This window comes from Liolophura sinensis, chromosome 3 (genome assembly GCF_032854445.1).
Source record: "Liolophura sinensis isolate JHLJ2023 chromosome 3, CUHK_Ljap_v2, whole genome shotgun sequence".
Lineage (NCBI taxonomy): Eukaryota > Metazoa > Mollusca > Polyplacophora > Chitonida > Chitonidae > Liolophura > Liolophura sinensis.
In genome coordinates this window covers 6,813,164-6,834,421 of record NC_088297.1, presented here as the reverse complement: position 1 = coordinate 6,834,421, position 21,258 = coordinate 6,813,164, and the positions used below count along the sequence as shown (strand labels likewise).

General features: G+C 40.8%; 1 protein-coding gene across 1 annotated transcript in view; it reads right to left on the bottom strand.

Moving 5' to 3' along the window:
- LOC135464050 (calmodulin-regulated spectrin-associated protein 1-like) overlaps window positions 1-21,258 on the bottom strand; it is a 49,953-nt gene that overhangs the window by 26,825 nt on the left and 1,870 nt on the right. The window contains 7 exon segments of the mRNA XM_064741526.1: window positions 304-519; window positions 2,170-2,311; window positions 3,165-3,324; window positions 4,242-4,327; window positions 5,226-5,335; window positions 6,791-6,896; window positions 7,634-7,729. Coding sequence (XP_064597596.1) covers window positions 304-519; window positions 2,170-2,311; window positions 3,165-3,324; window positions 4,242-4,327; window positions 5,226-5,335; window positions 6,791-6,896; window positions 7,634-7,729 — 916 coding nt within the window.

Here is a 21,258-nt window from a genome sequence, read left to right as displayed (position 1 = left end):
ACCAGGGTAATCACCAATACCTGGGCATCTACTTGTTGTTACCTGGGTAATCACCAATACCTGGCCAACTACTTGCTGTTACCAGGGTAATCACCAATACCTGGGCATCTACTTGTTGCTACCTGGGTAATCACCAATACCTGGGCAACTACTTGCTGTTACCAGGGTAATCACCAATACCTGGGCAACTACTTGCTGTTACCTGGGTAATCACCAATACCTGGGCATCTGCTTGCTGTTACCTAATGATATTGATTTAGTTTACCACAGTTAATGGTCATGGCAGCAGTTTAAGAAACATACCCTGGGTAACACAATCGGCCTTTTCTATCTCAAACCAGTAGAATAGCTCGGCAAGAAAAGCGGTCACATTCTGTCTCAGAGATTCATGGCAATAAAGCAGATCTACGTATTCAAAGTGGAAGATTTTAGCTGGCAGGTGACGTTCACAAAAGTTTCTGACCAGACGGAGATTGAACAGAGAGTCGGCGATACCAAGGTTTCTTTTTAAGCAGATATCTGGGAAAGGAAGCAGAAAACAGCTTAATTCAGAAAGTTTTCTGTGAAAGACAAACAATACAAGATACTTTTAACAGTAAATGTTGTTGGCTTAGGTATTTATTGAATCCTCTGTTGTTGTTGCTGTTACAGTATTAACATGAGGGGAGGGTTTGAAGTTCTTGGCTAGAGATGAGTCATCCTAACTGCTCATTATGTAGGCTCCACAATGAGCACCTCCTTATCAATGTATATAGGAAGTCAAAGGTCTTCTAACGAGATTATTACATCTTGTAAATGAACAAAAAACATCAAGCCTGATGAATCTTTCCAGAACCTTAGCGGAGAGCTTTTCAGCCTCCTGTCGTAGGACAGCTGAATGTGGGCTGATTGTAGACTGAATGTGGGCTGAATGTGGGCTGTATGCGGGCTGATTGTGGGCTGATTGTAGACTGAATGTGGGCTGAATGTGGGCTGAATGTGGGCTGATTGTGGGCTGATTGTAGGCTGAATGTGGGCTGAATGTGGGTTAAATGTAGGTTGAATGTGGGCTTATGTAGACTGAATGTGGGCTGATTGTAGACTGAATGTGGGCTGTATGTGGGCTGAAAGTGGGCTGAATGTGAGCTGATTGTAGACTGAATGTGGGCTGAATGTAGGCTGAAAGTGGGCTGTATGTGGGCTGATTGTAGACTGAATGTGGGCTGATTGTAGGCTGAATGTGGGCTGAATGTGGACTGAATGTGGGCTGTATGTGGGTTGAATGTGGGCTTATGTGGGCTGATTGTACACTGAATGTGAGCTGAATGTGAGCTGATTGTAGACTGAATGTGGGCTGATTGTACGCTGAATGTGGACTGAATGTGGGCTGTATGTGGGCTGATTGTAGACTGAATGTGGGCTGATTGAAGACTGAATGTGAGCTGAATGGGGGCTGATTGTAGACTGAATGTGCGCTGAATGTAGACTGAATGTGGGCTGAATGTAGACTGAATGTGGGCTGATTGTAGAATGAATGTGGGCTGAATGGGGGCTGATTGTAGACTGAATGTGGGCTGTATGTGGGCTGATTGTAGACTGAATGTGGGCTGATTGAAGACTGAATGTGAGCTGAATGGGGGCTGATTGTAGACTGAATGTGGGCTGAATGTAGACTGAATGTGGGCTGAATGTAGACTGAATGTGGGCTGATTGTAGAATGAATGTGGGCTGAATGGGGGGCTGATTGTAGACTGAATGTGGGCTGATTGTGGGCTGAATGTGGGCAGAATGTATACTGAATGTAGGCTGATTGTGGGCTGAATGTAGACTGAAATAACCGTGGGTTTCAAACCAGAGGCCTCAGAGTCAGGCACCTAATGATTAGCAATGCACTTCTCCTTGTGGGCCATTGGCCATCAGACCCCTCACAAAAGCAGGAGGTGCATGTAGCTGACCACTAGAATGTGGTGAACATCACCCCTGTGACAATCAAACAGCTCCCTTTACACAATACTCATAGGTGTAGAAGTATCAAATTGGCAGATATCATTTGCAAAGAGATCCCTGTCAGCACTGTTACTTAAAACACTTTTTAAATGACATATTATATTACTCTCATCTCATCACACAAACAATAACTTACATGAATGTTCAAAGAGAGTGGAGGTGTACATGTCACAAAATACAAACCATTTAGTCTGAGAACTTGTGGGCTATAAAAGCTGATGGTGGCTGCTAAGGAGCAGCCGTCAGAAATATCTTGTATCAAATCTTTCATCGGTTCAATCACAGGTAGTTCCTTAGGTGATAACTGCTTCCGCGTAATCCGCACCTGTTCAAGACAAAAACATAGATGACAGTCAAAAACACTTCCTTAGTTCATCCTTGGGTGGTTTCATCTTCCTATTATCTAGTGAAAATCTACAAAGAAATATATATAATCAATGTGAAAGTATGGAAAAGGTTAACTTCACATAAACACTATCAAATGATGTTAATGAAAACAAAATTTCATTTTAAATGTGGAATGCATACTAAAATTATTTATTTATTTGATTGGTGTTTTACGCCGTACTCAAGAATATTTCACTTATACGACGGCGGCTAGCATTATGGTGGGTTGAAACCCATGACCATCCACAGGTTGCTGAAAGACCTTCCCACGTACAGCCGGAGAGGAAGCCAGCATGAGCTGGACCTGAACTCATGGAGACCGCATCGGTGAAAGACTCCTGGGTCATTACGCTGCGCTAGCACGCCAATCAACTGAGCCACGGAGGCCCCTGAATGCATACTAAAGAATTTCCACTTATATGATTGCAGTCCGACTTATGTTTGTAGGAAACCAGAGCACACAGATAAAAACCACCAAAACTTGTGTTTGCATTAATGAATTCTTTTTAGAGACAGAACGCATCTTTTTTACATATATTGTATTTACACTGTGCAGTTCTGCAAAGTTAGGCTCTAAGAAGGGTGCTAAAAAACAAAACATTATCACTGTAAAAGCATGGAAAAGGTTAATTTTGCATTAAAGCTAGAAATTGTACATATGTTTTTCATGAAAACAAAATTTCATTTTAAATGTGGCACTTGATTCACTTCTAGGATATTGGATATGTTATTCAGCAGATGCCTAAAACAACACACCATTGTTCCAAGACTGCTCTGCTGAATACCCCTACCTTCTGAGTTGTCTCCCCTTGTATAAGCTGTTGTTCATGAACTTTGCGATCTTCCTCTATCTTGTGTAGGATTGTGCTGCAGGCCTTGTTAACCCAGAATAACACAGCATCATCCAGGCTGGAGGGTAACTCACTGGAGGCATTCACTGTTGTAAAACGTCTACAACAGAAAAATATACAAGTGGGTTCTCAGACTAACATCCATCTGAAATCATTAACAAATTTAATCAATAAAGCGTAACTTATTAATAAAGAGGCAAATTTTAAATCATAAAGATCATAAGCATTTAATGTGTATTTGTACATGGCCCACAACAAACAATGGGGAGAATTAATGTATGAAGATGGTCAGATTTATGGGTGGAGGAAACCACAGTCATGAGGAAACCACAGTCATGAGGAAACCATGTTGTCATGAAGAAACCAGACTGCCATGAGTAAACCACCTCCCACTGCCAGGAACCCAACAAACCTTGTGACCTATGGCCGTGGTGAAAAAAAAGCAAGATCTGAAAATGAACATACCACCTCGCTGATCAACAGAAATCGCACTGACCCAGCACTTTTAACATGTTTGAGCCAGTGAGACTCCTGAACTCGGGAAAGATCTCTGAATCAAATAAACTATGACAACTGTATGTCACCTAAAGTCTGGTCCATGAAAAAGCACTTTCAGAAGAACATAATGCCCTTAAAATGACACTTCTGATTCTAACACCTTAAGTTTTTCTCATCAGAAATCAAACAAACTTCTCATGCTGGCTTCCTCTCCGGCCGTACGTGGGAAGGTCTGCCCTTCAATCTGCGGATGGTTGTGGATTTCCCCCAGGCTCTGCCCGGTTTCCACCCACCATAATGCTGGCTGTCGTCGTATAAGTGAAATATTCTTGAGTACAGCGAAAAACACCCAATCAAATAAATAAATAAATAAATCAAACAAACTTCACAAAAAAAACCCCGTTTAAGATGCCATATACAGTAAGGTGGCTGAGTTAATCAGAATCAAGTCAAACGTGTCACCAACAAAAAGGCAAACTTTTCGTTCTACCCCGTCCTCTGCCCCTCCTCCCTCCCTACCTGACAGCCTGCACCACTGTCTGTACCGTGAAGATTTCACCGGAGTGAGCAGTCATCAGGGCATCAATCAGAGCCAGGTGAGCATTCTGAAAGAATATATTCAGCACTCAAATAAAATTTTTTTCATTTATTTATTTGATTTTTGTGTAATGGCACACATAAGAATTTGTCACTTAAAATACGATGTCCAATACTACAGGTTAAGGAAACGGAGAGCCAAGAGCAAACCATTAACTCTGGGCAAGTTACTGATGAACTTGCCAACATGTGATGCATAGATGGTGGAAGACAAGTGGTTTTCAGTGAAAGCTAGAGTATGCAAACAGCCAAATACGCACCCACAATCCCATGTTGTCACAAGGACCCACAGTTTTAAACCCCACAACTCATGTATTGTACCCTAGTGAACTGAAGGTAAGCACCTCTAACCACTAGACCAAGAACTGCCTCCATAGAGATGTATTCTTCAGATGTGCTCATTATCTCAACACACGGTTGTTGATACATACGGCATGTGGCGATTCACACATCATGGTATATAATAACAAAAATGGCTATTGTGACAAGAACAATGTGACAAGAGCAGAACAATGCAGACACTGTTAATACACATGACATTAAACTAACAAATTGGGGACTTCCTGAATAGGTCACTTCTTTGTCAAGCCTCAAAATAGTCCTACTCTTAAGCTCTCTGTACATGAATACTGTCCATAATGCTATATAAAACTTGTTGACATCAAAGAAGTCATTCAACCACCACAAATGTAAAAAAAAAGTGGCTTGTCCCAGAACTTTTTGAAAAGTGGCCACTGTCAGAGTCCCTGCTTTTAGGCTTTACTTTTGGCAAGTCTCCAGTGGCTAGTTTGCCTTCTTTCGCCAACAGGACAGAATTCAGCTCGAAAATGTGCATACATTTTCACAGTAAGACTCAACGGAAGTAACTCTAGGTTACAGCACACATGTGGATAGTAATAAACTAACCAGCCTGAATGGCGCTGTTTGTGTGAGAACCGTAGCTGTGACAGCCACCTCGTCTGTCTCCATCACATAGATACCCTTCCTGGACAACACCTGGATAATGCTCCAGTGACCTGCAAGGAAAAATTAAAAAAAATTCTCAATAATTATGACTTAACCCCGTTCTGGTAATACTGTAGCCTTTTGTACGGAGAGCATGAAGGTGATCACCTCACTGGGTTATTACTGTACGGCTAAATTCTTTTTTCACCTTTCCACACAACAGAGTAAAATACTACTGATTAGGCCAGAGAGACAAAAATGGCAGGCGAAATTATGGATGATCTGATTAGATTTGAAATGAAAAGTACACTGGGTAAACCACCAACCTTAGGCAACTTAGTAACAAACTTGCCTGCTTGTGACAAGCTGATGTGAATGCCATATTGGTAGAACACAAAGACTTTAAAATCTCCCATGGTAGTGAAAGTGAGGGCTTCTTTTATATATCTACAAATTTCTCGCCCAGGATTGATGGATGAACCTGAGGTTCTACGTGTATTTACATGTTCTTGCACCAAGAGTACATGTACATGTAGACACCATTAAGGTTGTGTTCTCTCTCCATGGTACATGCATGAAAAAAAATAATAATAATGTATTACAGCTTTTTGTGAACCCCAGGTGTGCTTTAACACAGTTTCCGTAGGAGACAATATTTGGAGGCAAGTTTTTTGCCACGCTTTCTGCCAGATTCTCCATAATCAAACAATCTCGGAAGAATGAAGAGACTGGAAATGCCAAAATTTTCGAAAACTGCATACTTCCTGTTATAAGAGTACAGCAGGGGCGGTTTGGACACAGCAGGGGAGGTTTGGACACAGCAGGGGAGGTTTGGGTCAGCAGGGGAGGTTTGGGTCAGCAGGGGAGGTTTAGACATAGCAGGGGAGGTCTGGATACAGCAGGGGACAGTTCCACAAAGCCATTTAAAGCTCAAAACCTTAAATCCTTTTTGGAAATCAAAATACTTGAAGCTTGATGCTCATACTTGGCTGAAACGGTACATACCACCACATCACAGGCTAAGCAGTCAACATTTCATTGATTTGATAATTATACTGTACATTTGGAGAGTTTTATGTGGACTACAATTTTACAATTAAGCCCTTTTTGACACTAGCCCCAAAAACAACGCTTCGTATACTGTAGGTACAGCTGGGGAGTCTCACCATGTCACTGGTAGGCAAAGTCACTAAACACAGAACTCCACTCACCTTGCCACCGACAGGCAGTGTCCCTCAACAGAGATCTGCGCTCACCTTGCCACTGATAGGCAGTGTCTCTAAACAGAGAGTTGCACTCACCTTGCCACTGACAGGCAGTATCCCTCAACAGAGAGCTGCACTCACCTTGCCACTGATAAGCAGTGTCTCTGAAACGGGAGCTGTACTCACCTTGACACTGACAGGCAGTGTCCCTAAACAGAGAGGTGGGCTCACCTTGCCACTGATAGGCAGTGTCTCTGAAAAGAGAGCTGTACTCACCTTACCACTGACAGGCAGTGTTCTTAAACAGAGAGTTGCACTCACCTTGCCACTGATAGGCAGTGTCTCTGAAAAGAGAGCTGCAGGTCTGACAGTACACCTCACTACTGACCAGGAGGTTAACCAGCCGTGGCAGCAGGTGAATGCTTCCCTGTAACAACAACAACATCATGTCCGTTATCAGTGAATTTGATTACTGTAACAGTAAACAGAATGTTCATGAGCACAAATACTTTTCTGGAAGTTTTGGAAAGCTACATGGACGTGTTATATTGGCTCAAGGAAGAAAATGTGCAGAAGTTTCAACGACTGTCTCTCAACGCACGTACATGTAAAACGTACACAAATACCTGTAAAATGGACACAAAAATACCTGTAAAATGTACACAAATATATGTAAAACGTACACATGCACATGTATTTATTTATTTATTTGATTGGTGTTTTACGCCGTTTTCAAGAATACTTCACTTATACGAAGGCGACCAGGATTATGGTGGGAGGAAATTGGGCAGAGCCTGGGGGAAACCCATGACCATCCGCAGGTTGTTGCCAGACCTTCCCACATATGGCCGGAGGGGAAGTCAGCATGAAATATTTTTTAGAGTACATAAATCGTTTTTTTAAGGCCTCACTCAGCCATTTTTTGTTTATACCAATATGCTGTGCATATTTACAAGTCACAAGTGACCAAGTTTGAAGGTTATTTGCCAGAGGTCAGAGGTTTTACATATACATGTTGGACATTCTGGTTCTCCTCATTCATAAAACTGACAACCAGTGTCCGTATTGTCTGAGTGAAAAATTCTTGAGCTTGGTGTTTAGCACAATCAAATAAATAGATAAAATAGAAAAATTATCACATGGCAAAGTCTGGTCTGCGTGTACCTCTGATGTCTCATAGTACAGGTCTTGTAACTCCCGCGGAATCTCATCTCCGTAAGCTTTATGCAGCAACCACAACAGCGACGCCCTCAGTTTGGCCTGCAACAAGAACAAAAACACAGCATGTGAACCTGATTGCTTTTTTCTTTCAAGTTTAATGCCACTCAACCCTGTAATGCATTTCAGTGGCTTCCCCAATGGTGTTTGCTTGCGCACGACACTCTCTACACGTTAACACACTACATGTACTTCTGTATCCACTGTGAAACGACTTTAACTGAGAGGGGTGGGGATTCTGACATCAGATACTTTCACTGAGAGGGGTGGGGATTCTGACATCAGATACTTTCACTGAGAAGGGTGGGGATTCTGACATCAGATACTTTCACTGAGAGGGGTGGGGATTCTGACATCAGATACTTTATCTCAGAGGGGTGGGGATTCTGACATCAGATACTTTCACTGAGAAGGGTGGGGATTCTGACATCAGATACTTTCACTGAGAAGGGTGGGGATTCTGACATCAGATACTTTCACTGAGAGGGGTGGGGATTCTGACATCAGATACTTTCACTGAGAGGGGTGGGGATTCTGACATCAGATACTTTATCTCAGAGGGGTGGGGATTCTGACATCAGATACTTTCACTGAGAGGGGTGGTGATTCTGACATCAGATACTTTCACTGAGAAGGGTGGGGATTCTGACATCAGATACTTTCACTGAGAGGGGTGGGGATTCTGACATCAGATACTTTCACTGAGAGGGGTGGGGATTCTGACATCAGATACTTTCACTGAGAAGAGTGGTGATTCTGACATCAGATATTTTCACTGAGAAGGGTGGGGATTCTGACATCAGATACTTTCACTGAGATACTTTCTTTCCTAATGTACTTGTAAGAAGAGGATGTTTGGAAAAGAAGTCGTGAATTAAATGTTGACATTGCAACAGTAGCACTGGCCAACACAATGTACATGTACATGTATGCTGAAATTTGGTGCATAGTGTTGATCCGGCTACATGCAGATGCAGCAATTATAAAGGTACATGTAATTTAACAAGTAAATCATAGTGACAAGACTACTGTTCACAGACGGTCAGGTACTGATTGACAAAGGACACAACAGGCAGTCTTACAGCATGGATACATGTAGGTTCAAAGTGTGTGTACCTCCAAGAGGCATTGCCACCTGTATTTTCCATGTGCATCTGTGCATTCTCAATTCACAGCATACATATACGTACTGTATGTGTACGGCTGCACACTGTTCTAATTAACCCAGCTAAAAGTTATTCCAACACATGGCAAACATGAACAACTACTATACAAGTACATGTGTGTGTACAGGCTCCAGACTACATTGCTTGTTGAGATCAAGTAGATAAATGGAACACACATGTTAGTGCTGAAACCCCAACAAACATTTGCCCAACAAACAGCATACATGTAAAGTCTTCCTACTCTAACTGGAGTGTCAAGTCCTATGTGTGTGTACATGTCATTAAAGAAGGTTCACACATAAATAGAGACCGTGGTCACATGCAACATGAGCTATCATCTAAAACTGCTACACCAGAGAATTTCGGCGAAAAAACCCCCAAGCATATTTGCTATTAAATCACATTTTCTCTATTTACCCAGGACAAGAACACAAGTAGCTCAACTAAAATTACTGCCTTTTGGGAAAGAGCCAGACTTTTACCTGTACTGTTTATAGTTGGAGTTGCACAGATCAATTTTTTCAACAAAAATCGATATCCTCTTTAAACTACGTTACAAGATATGTAAGAGGCTCAGCAGCCACTCCACAGTTGCTTCGGTTTAAAAAAGAAAGGAAACAAATAGCTGACTGCAGTGGTTCCAACACGACTGGAATACTACTTTCTCTGTCAAGAAATGAAATCCATTATAAAATTGTTCCCTTAGAACGTGGAGTACACATGTCCATGCAGATGTCATCCTGCCCCAAATTGGCCACCTGCAGGTGGGAATGCACAACAGATACAGTTATAAATACACCTGTCACCACGCAGGTGGTAAATTGTAAACCACACCAGGTGCAAATCTTCAATGCAACATGTAGAGAGAATGGTTACGGGCATTAATAGCAATAATATGCAAGTACGTGTATGAGAAGTACATGTCCAGTACATACGTGTATATGTACATGTCCCCCATACATGTATATGTACATGTCCAGTACATACGTGTATATGTACATGTCCTGTACACACGTGCATATGTACATGTACAGTACATATGTGTATATGTACATGTCCTGTCCATACGTGTATATGTACATGTCCTGTACATACATGTATATGTACATCTTCAGTACATATGTGTATATGTACATGTCCTGTACACACATGTATATGTACATGTACAGTACATACGTGTATATGTACATGTCCTGTCCATATGTGTATATGTACATCTTCAGTACATATGTGTATATGTACATGTCCAGTACATACATGTATGTGTGTTTCTAGTGAAATGTATAATGTGCATACAGTTAATTCATGAAATACAAACACGACAAGCCTGCATGTAGAGATCCATCACACTTTGATACACGACACACATGTAAAACACGTGTGTACATGTACATCACTTCAGCCTACACGCATGTAAAACACGTGTGTACATGTACATCACTTCAGCCTACACACACGTAAAACACATGTGTACCTTTACATCACTTCAGCCTACACGCATGTAAAACACGTGTGTACATGTACATCACTTCAGCCTACACACATGTAAAACACGTGTGTACATGTACATCACTTCAGCTTACACACATGTAAAACGTGTGTACATGTACATCACTTCAGCCTACACACATGTAAAACACGTGTGTACCTGTACATCACTTCAGCCTACACGCATGGCAAGTGCTGATCAGGGGCCCACTCCACAAATTTCTTAACAGACTTAAGTCAAAATTTTGATACACAATCTTAAATCTTATTTTTCAACCATAGTCATCAAAATTCTGTCCATGTTATCAATATTATCTTCAACTTCCAGTTCTAAAACCTAAGCATTATAAAGCGGTTTTAGATTTTTGACTTAAGTCAGAAATGGTTGTGTGGGATTGGTCCCTGAGCCTAAAGCTATGTTTAATACATTCACATGTAGCTGCCAGCAGTGTACATGAGACATGAGTATCACTAGATCTGCTGTAAGCAGCCTGAGGTGAGGAGATATCCAGTGTGAACAGCAGAACAAGGGCTGTATTGTGACACAGTGGTAACATGACACTCTGATGAGGGAATACTTCCATAAAAACTGTTTACAAGGCGCGGCATTGTGTCATACCCAGCCACCATGCATGCACAACACAGCTGGATGTCCTACAGGGACGGTCTATGATATTCATCTACTACTTTGTTCAATTATGCAATCAGCCTCAATATGTCACATTTTTCAACATAAAACGCCCCATCAACAAAACATGGGCATGGACATTTCAGTTTTTCAGGTACATCTTAGCCTTATACATCAGCTTGTGCATTATATTCAATTATATATGCTAGATACAGAAAGTTAAAGAAGGTCTACTCTATACATGTAGTGTTAAGGAGTCATATCAAAAGACACACATCTACCTATACACGTACATTAATTGTTCTCCATCGTAAATATCATGAAAATTAACTCGCCCAACTCTAAATAATAAGCAACAGAACATGAGTGAAATTATACCCTCTAATGGCGTGTGTTAATCTCAAAATAATCCCAGTCCAGCTATATGTGTAATTCTCTGGTCAAACTGGTTTCTGTATAATGATGGATTTACACATTCACTGCAGTATACATGTGTGGAGTGGTGGTGACTCACACTATCTACGGTTCTGGAAACAAAAATTATAGACTTGAGTCTTAATCGCAATCGATCTAACGCTGCATGTATACAGGTATACATGGAGGCTCTACATATATGTGACATACAGTGGTGCACACATGTAGACATACAGTGGTGCACACATGTAGACATACAGTGGTGCACACCTGTACATGTAGACATACAGTGGTGCACACCTGTACATGTAGACATACAGTAGTGAAAGCATGTAGACATACAGTAGTGCACACATGTAGACATACAGTGGCGCACACATGTACATGTAGACATACAGTAGTGAATGCATGTAGACATACATGTACTGTAATGCACACATGTAGTAACAGTAGTGCACACATGTAGACATGCAGCAGTGCACACATGTAGTAACAGTAGTGCACACATGTAGACATGCATGTACAGTAGTGCACACATGTAGACATACAATAGTGCACACATGTAGTAACAGTAGTGCACACATGTAGTAACGCCTACACCTCTCCACATGATACCTGATTCAATAAATAAACAATGTCACAAAATGTGTCCCAAAAACCTTTTATCAAGTTGCTGTTGCACACATCCATTCATACTTGTATGTACGGCGATATAATGCTGATATGGTTTGAAACTAACATCCTCCCCCCAAAAAAACACTGTGCCTGTTTCATCTCACATATTACATGTACATGTACCTAACGTGTCATTATACATGTATGCCTATGTAGTGGATAAATGTGGCAAAAGAACATCACATAATGTGCACGACTCTATAACAAGGTACATGTAGTTCTCCCCTATTAGTAGGGGGGTAATGACAATTCATATGTATACACGTGATATGTCAATTATACACTATATAGATAGGGCATACTGTGGGATAGGATGTCAGGAATTGTGACTGAATATCACTTGTCAAGAGCTGACAATTCCTGATATCCCATCCCAGAGTACAATATGATTTATTACACAGAAAACACAGAGTACCTTTTCGGGTTATGTTTAAATCGCCGAATTTGTACGTGTACATTGATAATGGAGCAATAACCATAAGACATTGTTTACTTCGTAAACAAGCAGACATTGGAGAGTTCACAAAGGGAGGCAGCTGCCGTCGAACAAACGCACATGAATGTTGGATATTAGCAAAAGATCGTTAGATATTGCCTCCTTGAACATCGGATATTACATTTGTGAGCGTAACACTTCATTCTTTGGGCGGGTGATCATTGTACGTCATGTTTTGCAGAATATCATGTGACTGTCTCTCGAACAATGGAACTGGAGAATAATCCTATGAGGTATAATAACTACTGATGTGTTCATTTGCATGATGTTTTATGCAATACTCCAGACTTTTTCACTTATCTGCTTATACGACAGTAGACGTCAGTCAAAGCCCGGGTGGAAACTTACATGAATGACATGTGCAGGTTTCTGCCAGACCTTAATTGTACTACCACAAATACCAGAGAGGAAGCCAGACTTAACGACTCCTGGGACATTGTGCCGCACGCTACTACTAGGCCACGAATAGCCCAAATCTTCACCCATACATGTATAGACTTCCACGGGCAACTTCACTAAAAAAGAAACTGGCTTGAACCCTACCTTCTCTTTGCTATCCACCAATTCCCTAAAACATAGGAAATGCAAATTTGTCAAAGCCAGCATTGGTAAACCATCTTTCAACAGTAATCCAGCCTTTTAAACTTTTGAATCAGACAACTCAAATCAATGTCAGCCATATTTGGAATCATTAAGATTTGCATGCCCTGTAAACAGAATGTTGGGCGGGATAAAATTTTTGCAGCTCATCACCCTGTCCGAAGTTTAGTGCAACTGTCCATGTGAAAGTCTATATGAGCGAAGGTGGGCATTACGTTGGGACGGGCCAGCTTAGCTTTGGTCTAGGTCATGGAGGCCCCTACACTGATTTATTTATTTGATTGGTGTTTTACGCCGTACACAAGAATATTTCACTTATACCACGGCAGCCAGCATTATGGTGGGTGGCAACCGGGCAGAGCCCAAGTTGCCCACAATCATCCAAATTTTACAAACAGACCTTCTCACTAATGACCGGAGAGAAAGCTAACATGAGCTGGACTTGAACTCACAGCGACCGCACTGGTGAAAGGCTCCAGGGTCATTGCACCATGCTGGTGTGCTAACCCCATCAGCCATGGAGGCCTTCTTGTGGCAACATGCGTGTAGCCAGCGAAAATGCCACGCTCGTACTTCTCTCACCCTTTTCGCTGGTTACACGAGTGTTTCTTGTGGCATGCTAACCTCCTTGACCACACAGATCCCCGCCCCCCCCCCCCCCCCCACCCACTGAATATTTACAGTACATGTACACGTGGGTGTATATGCCATCTTTGCTTGAATAAGACCAAATCTTTGTACACATATAATATCCATCAGTATACATGTATGTTCAATTTATTATTATAATTGGTTTTTGTCCAATGTCTGACTAAAATTTTTCACTTTACAATGGCGGTTAGTTCAATGGGTGGATGCAAAACAATCTATTGTACCTTTATAGGCAAGTTATTGGTGACCTCCCCAGCACATGACTTACATGTACATTGTACAGATAAGAACAGCAAATATATAATATTGCCAGAACAGAAGTGGTCTTCAATCAACAACAGACGTAATTACTGTGTAAATGAATCAACAAACAATGAGAAGAAAATCTCAGTACAGGTATATAAATATAACATTCTTATCTGGTACACATGTACGATTAAGAATTCCACTGAGTACAGATTTAACCCCTATATCAGCACTGTGACCTGTGAGCAGAACTGTATGGCTGTCCTACAGTCCTCCGCTGACATGCCTGACATGACTTGGCCCTGTATGACAGCTCCAGGTGAATCGATGTGACATTGACCTGTCTAATATCACAGCCAGGTGTCAACCAGTAGATTAACTGCTGCTTAATACATGAACCAGAATAGTAATGTATTCAGTGAATGGCAGCAGTAAAAGTCTACAAATATACTTACCTCCGACATACTCTGTGCATACAAAGATTCATATGTCACTACCATGATATGTACATGTTATTTGTTTAGTGTACTGAGAGGAACAAGCTACATGTATATCTTAAGGCCACCCAATATATTGGACAATATTTAGATTGTTGATCACATTACAAACGCAGGTCTGTGCAGTGTTCACATGAACAAGATTGGTACTGCACACAAGTAAACCTGTCAGAAAATATCAACCTCTGTCAGTGTAGGAGACATGAAGATCAACACACCAGAATACAAGGTACACGATGCAACACAGATGTTTTATAAGGAAGAACATGGCTCAGTTGGTAAGCGTGCTAGTGCAGCGTAATTACCCAGGAGCCTCTCACCAAATTGGTCACTGTGAGTTCAAGTCCAACTCTTGCTGGCTTCCTCTTCGGACATGCGTGGAAGTTCTGCTAGCAACCTGCGGATGGTTGTGGGTTTCCCCCGGGCTGTGCCCTGTTTCCACCCACCATAATGCTGGCCGCCGTTGCACAAGTGAAATATTCTTGAGTACCGCGTACAACACCAATCAAATAAATAAATCAAATAAATAATTTCATGTGCAACAAGTGTACCTAAATGTACTGCCTAAATGTCCATGCAGATGATCCATAGGGTGACTAGCATGTGACCAACTGAACATGCAAGTACAAAGTTCGGGGAATATATGTAAATGTATACATATCTGAAAGCTCGCTCAATGATGTAAGTTTATCCACTGAAGATCCATATATTAAGATGTGGAAGATGCTAGAGTCTTCACAAAGACCAGTTCTGTTCTCTCCCCTCCCCTGCATGCCTGGGTATAGCTGTGATGACTCAGACCATATGTCAGACAGAGTCTCCCTCACTCACTGCTCATTCACCTGGCCACATATACATGTAGGTGTTGCACATACAGTATAGTACATCTAAACAGGCAGTTGACAAACCACAATATACAACTGAAGCAGTTAGGTTGCATTGCTCAAGGTGAAATATAATTAATTTTCCAGTCTTGAACTAATCTATATATGCGTGCTTGATTTTTCAAGTCAGCCAATGTCAGAGTTCCAAATTAAAGGTGCACGTATGCACATACATGTAAATCTAGTCATCCACCTTTCAGAAAAAGCACCCAAAGCATTCATGCAGTCTGTAAACATGTTTCCTTCAATTCTGACTCCTGAGTTTACAGAAATATGAGGACAATCTTCGCATAATGGGTGATTTACATGAATGTATATTTGATCCCATGCGACAGGCTGGTAAAGTAGAGTAAGGGTGTAGATACACTATAAACAACTGCAGCCCGTGCCCATGTACACCGACACACAGATCTGTGTACAGTACCACGAACATGTACTACGCGTCATCATAATCATCAGCCCCTTGTTGGCACAGATGTTTGACTCAGCCAGCAGTGCTATTGTTGTGGGAGGGGACTCAGTTGGTTAGCGCGCTACCATAGCGTAATGACCCAGGAGTCTATCACCAATGCGGTCGCTGTGAGTTCAAGTCCAGCTCATGCTGGCTTCCTCTCCGGCTGTACGCGGGAAGGTCTGTCAGCAACCTGCAGATGGGCGTGGGTTTCCCCTGGGTTCTTTTTGGTTTCACTCTCACCATAATGCTAGCGATCGTCGTTAAGTGAAATATTCTTGAGGACGGCAAAAAATACCAATCAAATAAATAAATATTGTTGTGGCAGAATACTGTTGTGACACTCATGTATACAGATGTCTTTATTTGATTGATGTTTTATGCTCTACTCAAGAATATTTTTCTTTTCACATGACGGTGGCCAGGATTATGATGATAGGAAAGCGAGCAGAGCACGGAGTTCATGTATATTGCGAGACACATCTATTCAAGAACAGAATGATAAACTACACTGTATGCACACAAACTGCATGTGGGCAAAATGTGTAGCAAATTTATGTAAAATGCAGTCTTACAACTGCTACATACAGTCATGTATATGTATTAAACAAGTGGGAATATTGTCAAACTGAGTGTTTGACTGTGCATCTGAATGTCAAACTGAGTGTTTGACTGCACATCAGAATGTCAAACTGAGTGTTTGACTCCACATCTGAATGTCAAACTGAGTGTTTAACTGCACATCTGAATGTCAAACTGAGTGTTTGACTGCACATCTGAATGTCAAACTGAGTGTTTAACTGCACATCTGAATGTCAAACTGAGTGTTTGACTGCGCATCTGAATGTCAAACTGAGTGTTTGACTGCGCATCTGAATATCAAAGTGAATGTTTGACTGCGCATCTGAATGTCAAACTGAGTGTTTGACTGGGCATCTGAATGTCAAACTGAGTGTTTGACCGCACATCTGAATGTCTAACTAAGACTGCATTTGAATGTCAAACTAAGTGTAAATATATACCACTGTGCATCCTATCATCATTGCATTAAAGTCATCTACACCTGCAGGTTGCTGGCAGACCTTTCCTTGTGCATGACATATGTAAACCCAGATTCCATATAAATGTAAAGTCTGTTCATGATGACACATGTTCACAGGTCTAGTTGGTAGGGCCCAGGTGAATACATAGATCAATGTAACACTTACATGTACATTGTAACACTTGAGAAAAACACTTTGAGGGTACATGCACTTGCACTTTCTCACAAATCAGTGTCAGTAAAGCCACAATTACTGGGAGGCCAGTTTTCACTTTGATTTTTGAGCCAAATCTACACTGGTTGGATTGGGCTTCAGGATATGCTTGCATAAACACCTTGTAAACATGTATACAAAGGTCGAAGAATTACAGTAGGTGTCTGTAGACAAATTCCAGACGAGGATTTCTGCTGTACAAGTTACTCTCTGGACAATCATATTTATGTTGTTCTACACATACATTATACATGTACTCCCAAAGTGTGGCATTATTGGACCGGTGTAGTCAACGCCATGGAATATATCGCCCCCTGACAATTGTATACATGTACATCTATACACCTTGGTAGCAACATGACCTATATACATTGTCGAGCAGCCACAATGGATCATACAGATACAGAATCTACCTGTATACCAGTAGTGTACCATGCACCCTGTATGTATATCAGAGGCCTAGTCATCACAAAGCCATCACAAAATGTGCTCATCACCCTGCAGACGCGGTCATGATCAGAATAACATTGAAATCTATGTACAAATAAAAGTGGCACAATGCCCGTTCATCCGAGATGCATGCTCTGTTCATTAATCTGCTGTATTTGGCCTGACAACTTACTTAAAAAGTGAGCGTTAAGGACTTTAGACGCAAATAAAGGTCATAAAATATTACTTTTTCAGTGTGCTGAAAGTTGTATTTGAACAGTAGGATATTATCCTACAGTACCTTCCAAACAATCCTATGAATAATGCCTTTTCTAAGAGTAAGAGAACTCTCATTATTTGGTAAAACAAGTACCAGTAACATAGTCTTGGACCAAATTTTCATTTGATTGGTGTTCACATATCATTTGATTGGTGTTTATTTATCACTGATTGGTGTTTACTTATCATTTGATTGGTGTTTATGTATCATTTGATTGGTGTTTACTTATCATTTGATTGGTGTTTACGTATCATTTGATTTGTGTTTTGTGCTGTAAATACTCCAGGAAATTCCACCATACACAAGCCTGTCATCAGTGATGTTTTACTGGCTTAGTTTTCTGACAGAGTATTAAAACTACCACACTCCAGGTGCATGTACCTGGCAACCCTCCTGATCCACTATCTGCAGCTGAATTTGAACATGCCACATCATTAGATAGCTACAACAGTAACCGCTTTCTCTGATTTTTTTATGATGAACATGTACATGTTTATGTATGTAAAAGCCAAAGACCTGTAATTACCTGTGTACACAATATTCTGTACCACTTACTTGACTCTTCTCTCATTTACACACATATTGTATATCTTCAGTTCTGCTTATTTAGACCCAGTGGAATAAATTCTGGGTTTGCATTATAGCCTGAAAAGATTTTCTGGAGGCCCAAATGTTTTTTCACTTAAAGCAGAACTTGATACTTTAAGTACATGGACTACGTGTAGTCTCTAATGTGAACTTTTCTGACTTCATTATTTATCAGATTGGGTGTTTTACGCCGTGCTCAAGAATATTTCACTTATACGACGGCGGTCAACATTGTGGTGGGAGGAAACCGGGCAGAGCCCGGAGAAAAACCCACAACCAATCTGCAGGTTACCAGCAGACCTTCCCCTTGTACAGTGGAGAGGAAGTGATCTTAACTGATCCACATTTTTTTCTGTCCCAAATTTTCGGTAAAATTTATTCTGTAAAATCATGTCCAACTGCAAAGCAACAACAAATCCACCATTTCAGTTTGAGGCAATGTCAAAACTTTTGTCAGGGGAGATAATCATATAGTCAGGGGAGCCAATCATACAGTCAGGGGAGAAAGTCATATTGTTGGGGGAGATAACCATATTGTCAGCTTTACATAGTCTGCTTTACATCACTGCCACCACCTTAATCTATACAACGCATGCGTCGCGCCCTACGCTGGCTTTATTTTACTTCCACGGCCATAATCTATACAACGCATGCGTCGCGCCGTACACTGGATTTACATCACTGCCACCACCTTAATCTATAAAACGCACGTGTCGCACCCTACATTGGCTTTACATCACTGCCACCACCAGAATCTATACAACGCATGCGTCGCGCCCTACGCTGGTTTTACATCACTGCCACCACCTTAATCTATACAGCACGTGTCACGCCCTACGTTGGCTTTACATCAATGCCACCAATAGCAAATTTTGAACAGAAATCTTGAACAATGCTGAGGTCACTGGAGTCAGGGTGATATAAGTCACTTAGACTCCAAAGCTTCGTTCAAGCTTGTCGCGTTGTAGTAGTGATTTAACTGGGTGTAAGGAGTACATGTATGTTCTACTACAAGGAAATTTTGTTCAGAAATCTTGAATGCCAAGGTCATAAAAAGAATGTATGCATATCAAAATTCATATCAAATTTGTTGGGCAGGACAAACCAACATCATCTGTGAAAGTTCTGACCAAGCTTGCTCACTGCTTGCTCACAGGGCAGGGAATAATACAATTCTACAAAGCTATTCTAGACTTAGGATACAAACTGTAAGTTTGTTGTAAATGTACATGCCAAAAAGTACATGCACCAAATCAACATGTATCAAAACAAAGTGCTAGGTAGCAATTCTAAAATGTACATGTATACATGTACGTGTTGTACATGCAGTTACAAAAGTCAATCGACCAGTCTTTATTTCTGTAATCCTGTAACAGGCCTCTTATTATCTCTCAGCTGAGAAGATTAAGCATCGCATGGTTCAAGAGAGCATTGATTTTCAGATTTTGGAAATGATATGAACATATGTATATATGTTTATGTACCTACAGTGCATACAATTAGGAAATATTTGTTTACGTAAAATCTGAGAGAACCGATAAACTCTTACATGCTAAAACACGAGGTTTTGTGCGAGTGCACATGTACTTAAATGTGACTTTGTATGTACTGTACATGTATTTCTATGGCATACAAAACATGTTCAGCAGATATCCTCTTTACATCACATTTCATAAAAACAAAAAAAAACTGAGGTGAAATGTTCCACATGCTCTGCTTCATGTGCGATAATGCAGTCTGTTGACAAGATGAAATGAAATGTATACTTCGAGTTTGACGTTGTACTTAACATGTTTTCAGCAATATGACAATGAGGTTATTGGGTTTGCGTATATAATGTATCTACTTCTGGAAGGGTCGCCAAGGTGCTGCAGTGACAGAAGTATCAATCCAAAGACATCAGACATGACATCCTACCCAGTCATATTATACTGACACCAGGCCCACCAGTCCTGTTTCCTTGCTTTAACCTCTCAGTGCTGACCCACAAGCAAGTCAGCAACAAGTACCATTTTCAAAGTCTTTGGTATGACCCGACGTACAAAATGAAAATAATGTGAATAATAACTATGATTTGTTGATAATATTTAATACCTTAATTTAGGCACCCTGCAAATTACCTCCCTTTAGGTAACTCTTCCACATAAATAATAACATCCTTGCGATTGTGCTGTGGTGAAGTTTGAATGCTGAAAATGGCTAATACACTTGCTTATTAACATTTGCTTATGACATGCAATTGTTAACCAACCAAATGAAATCAAAGAACCACAGAATTCAATCCTATCTCGCGTAGTGAAGGACAATGATGAAAACCGTATTCTTTCCACATTTTTTGCTTTCTAAAATAGGACAGCATTGTTCAAGGACTTAAACTCCATTCAGAAAAAAACTACTTACCAAATTTAGGTTTCGTAAATTGTTATACTATATACCAACAATATACACAAAGTAATCATATTGTTTGTATGTTTGTTTTCTGGGGGGGGGGGTGCAAAAAGTTAATAAATAAAAAACGATCGAGGCCATTCTTTAAAGATTCTGGCCAGAACTCTACTGTATTAGAGAAAACAGGGAGGGCTAGTAGGAAATTACTTATTTATTCTAAATTCTGCCACATGAATCAGATTTTAAATAAATTCTGACAGAACTAAAAAAAAAAGAGAAGAAAACGGGCCTTTCTTAGTGAGGCTCAAAAACAGGATAATTCCAAGGGTTCTATAGCTGCCTGACTGGAACAGTCAACACTGTTTGATATCAAAGACAACATAGTCACAAGATTCCAAGTCCTACAAAATTTGACCTAGTGTTCATGGCTGTAA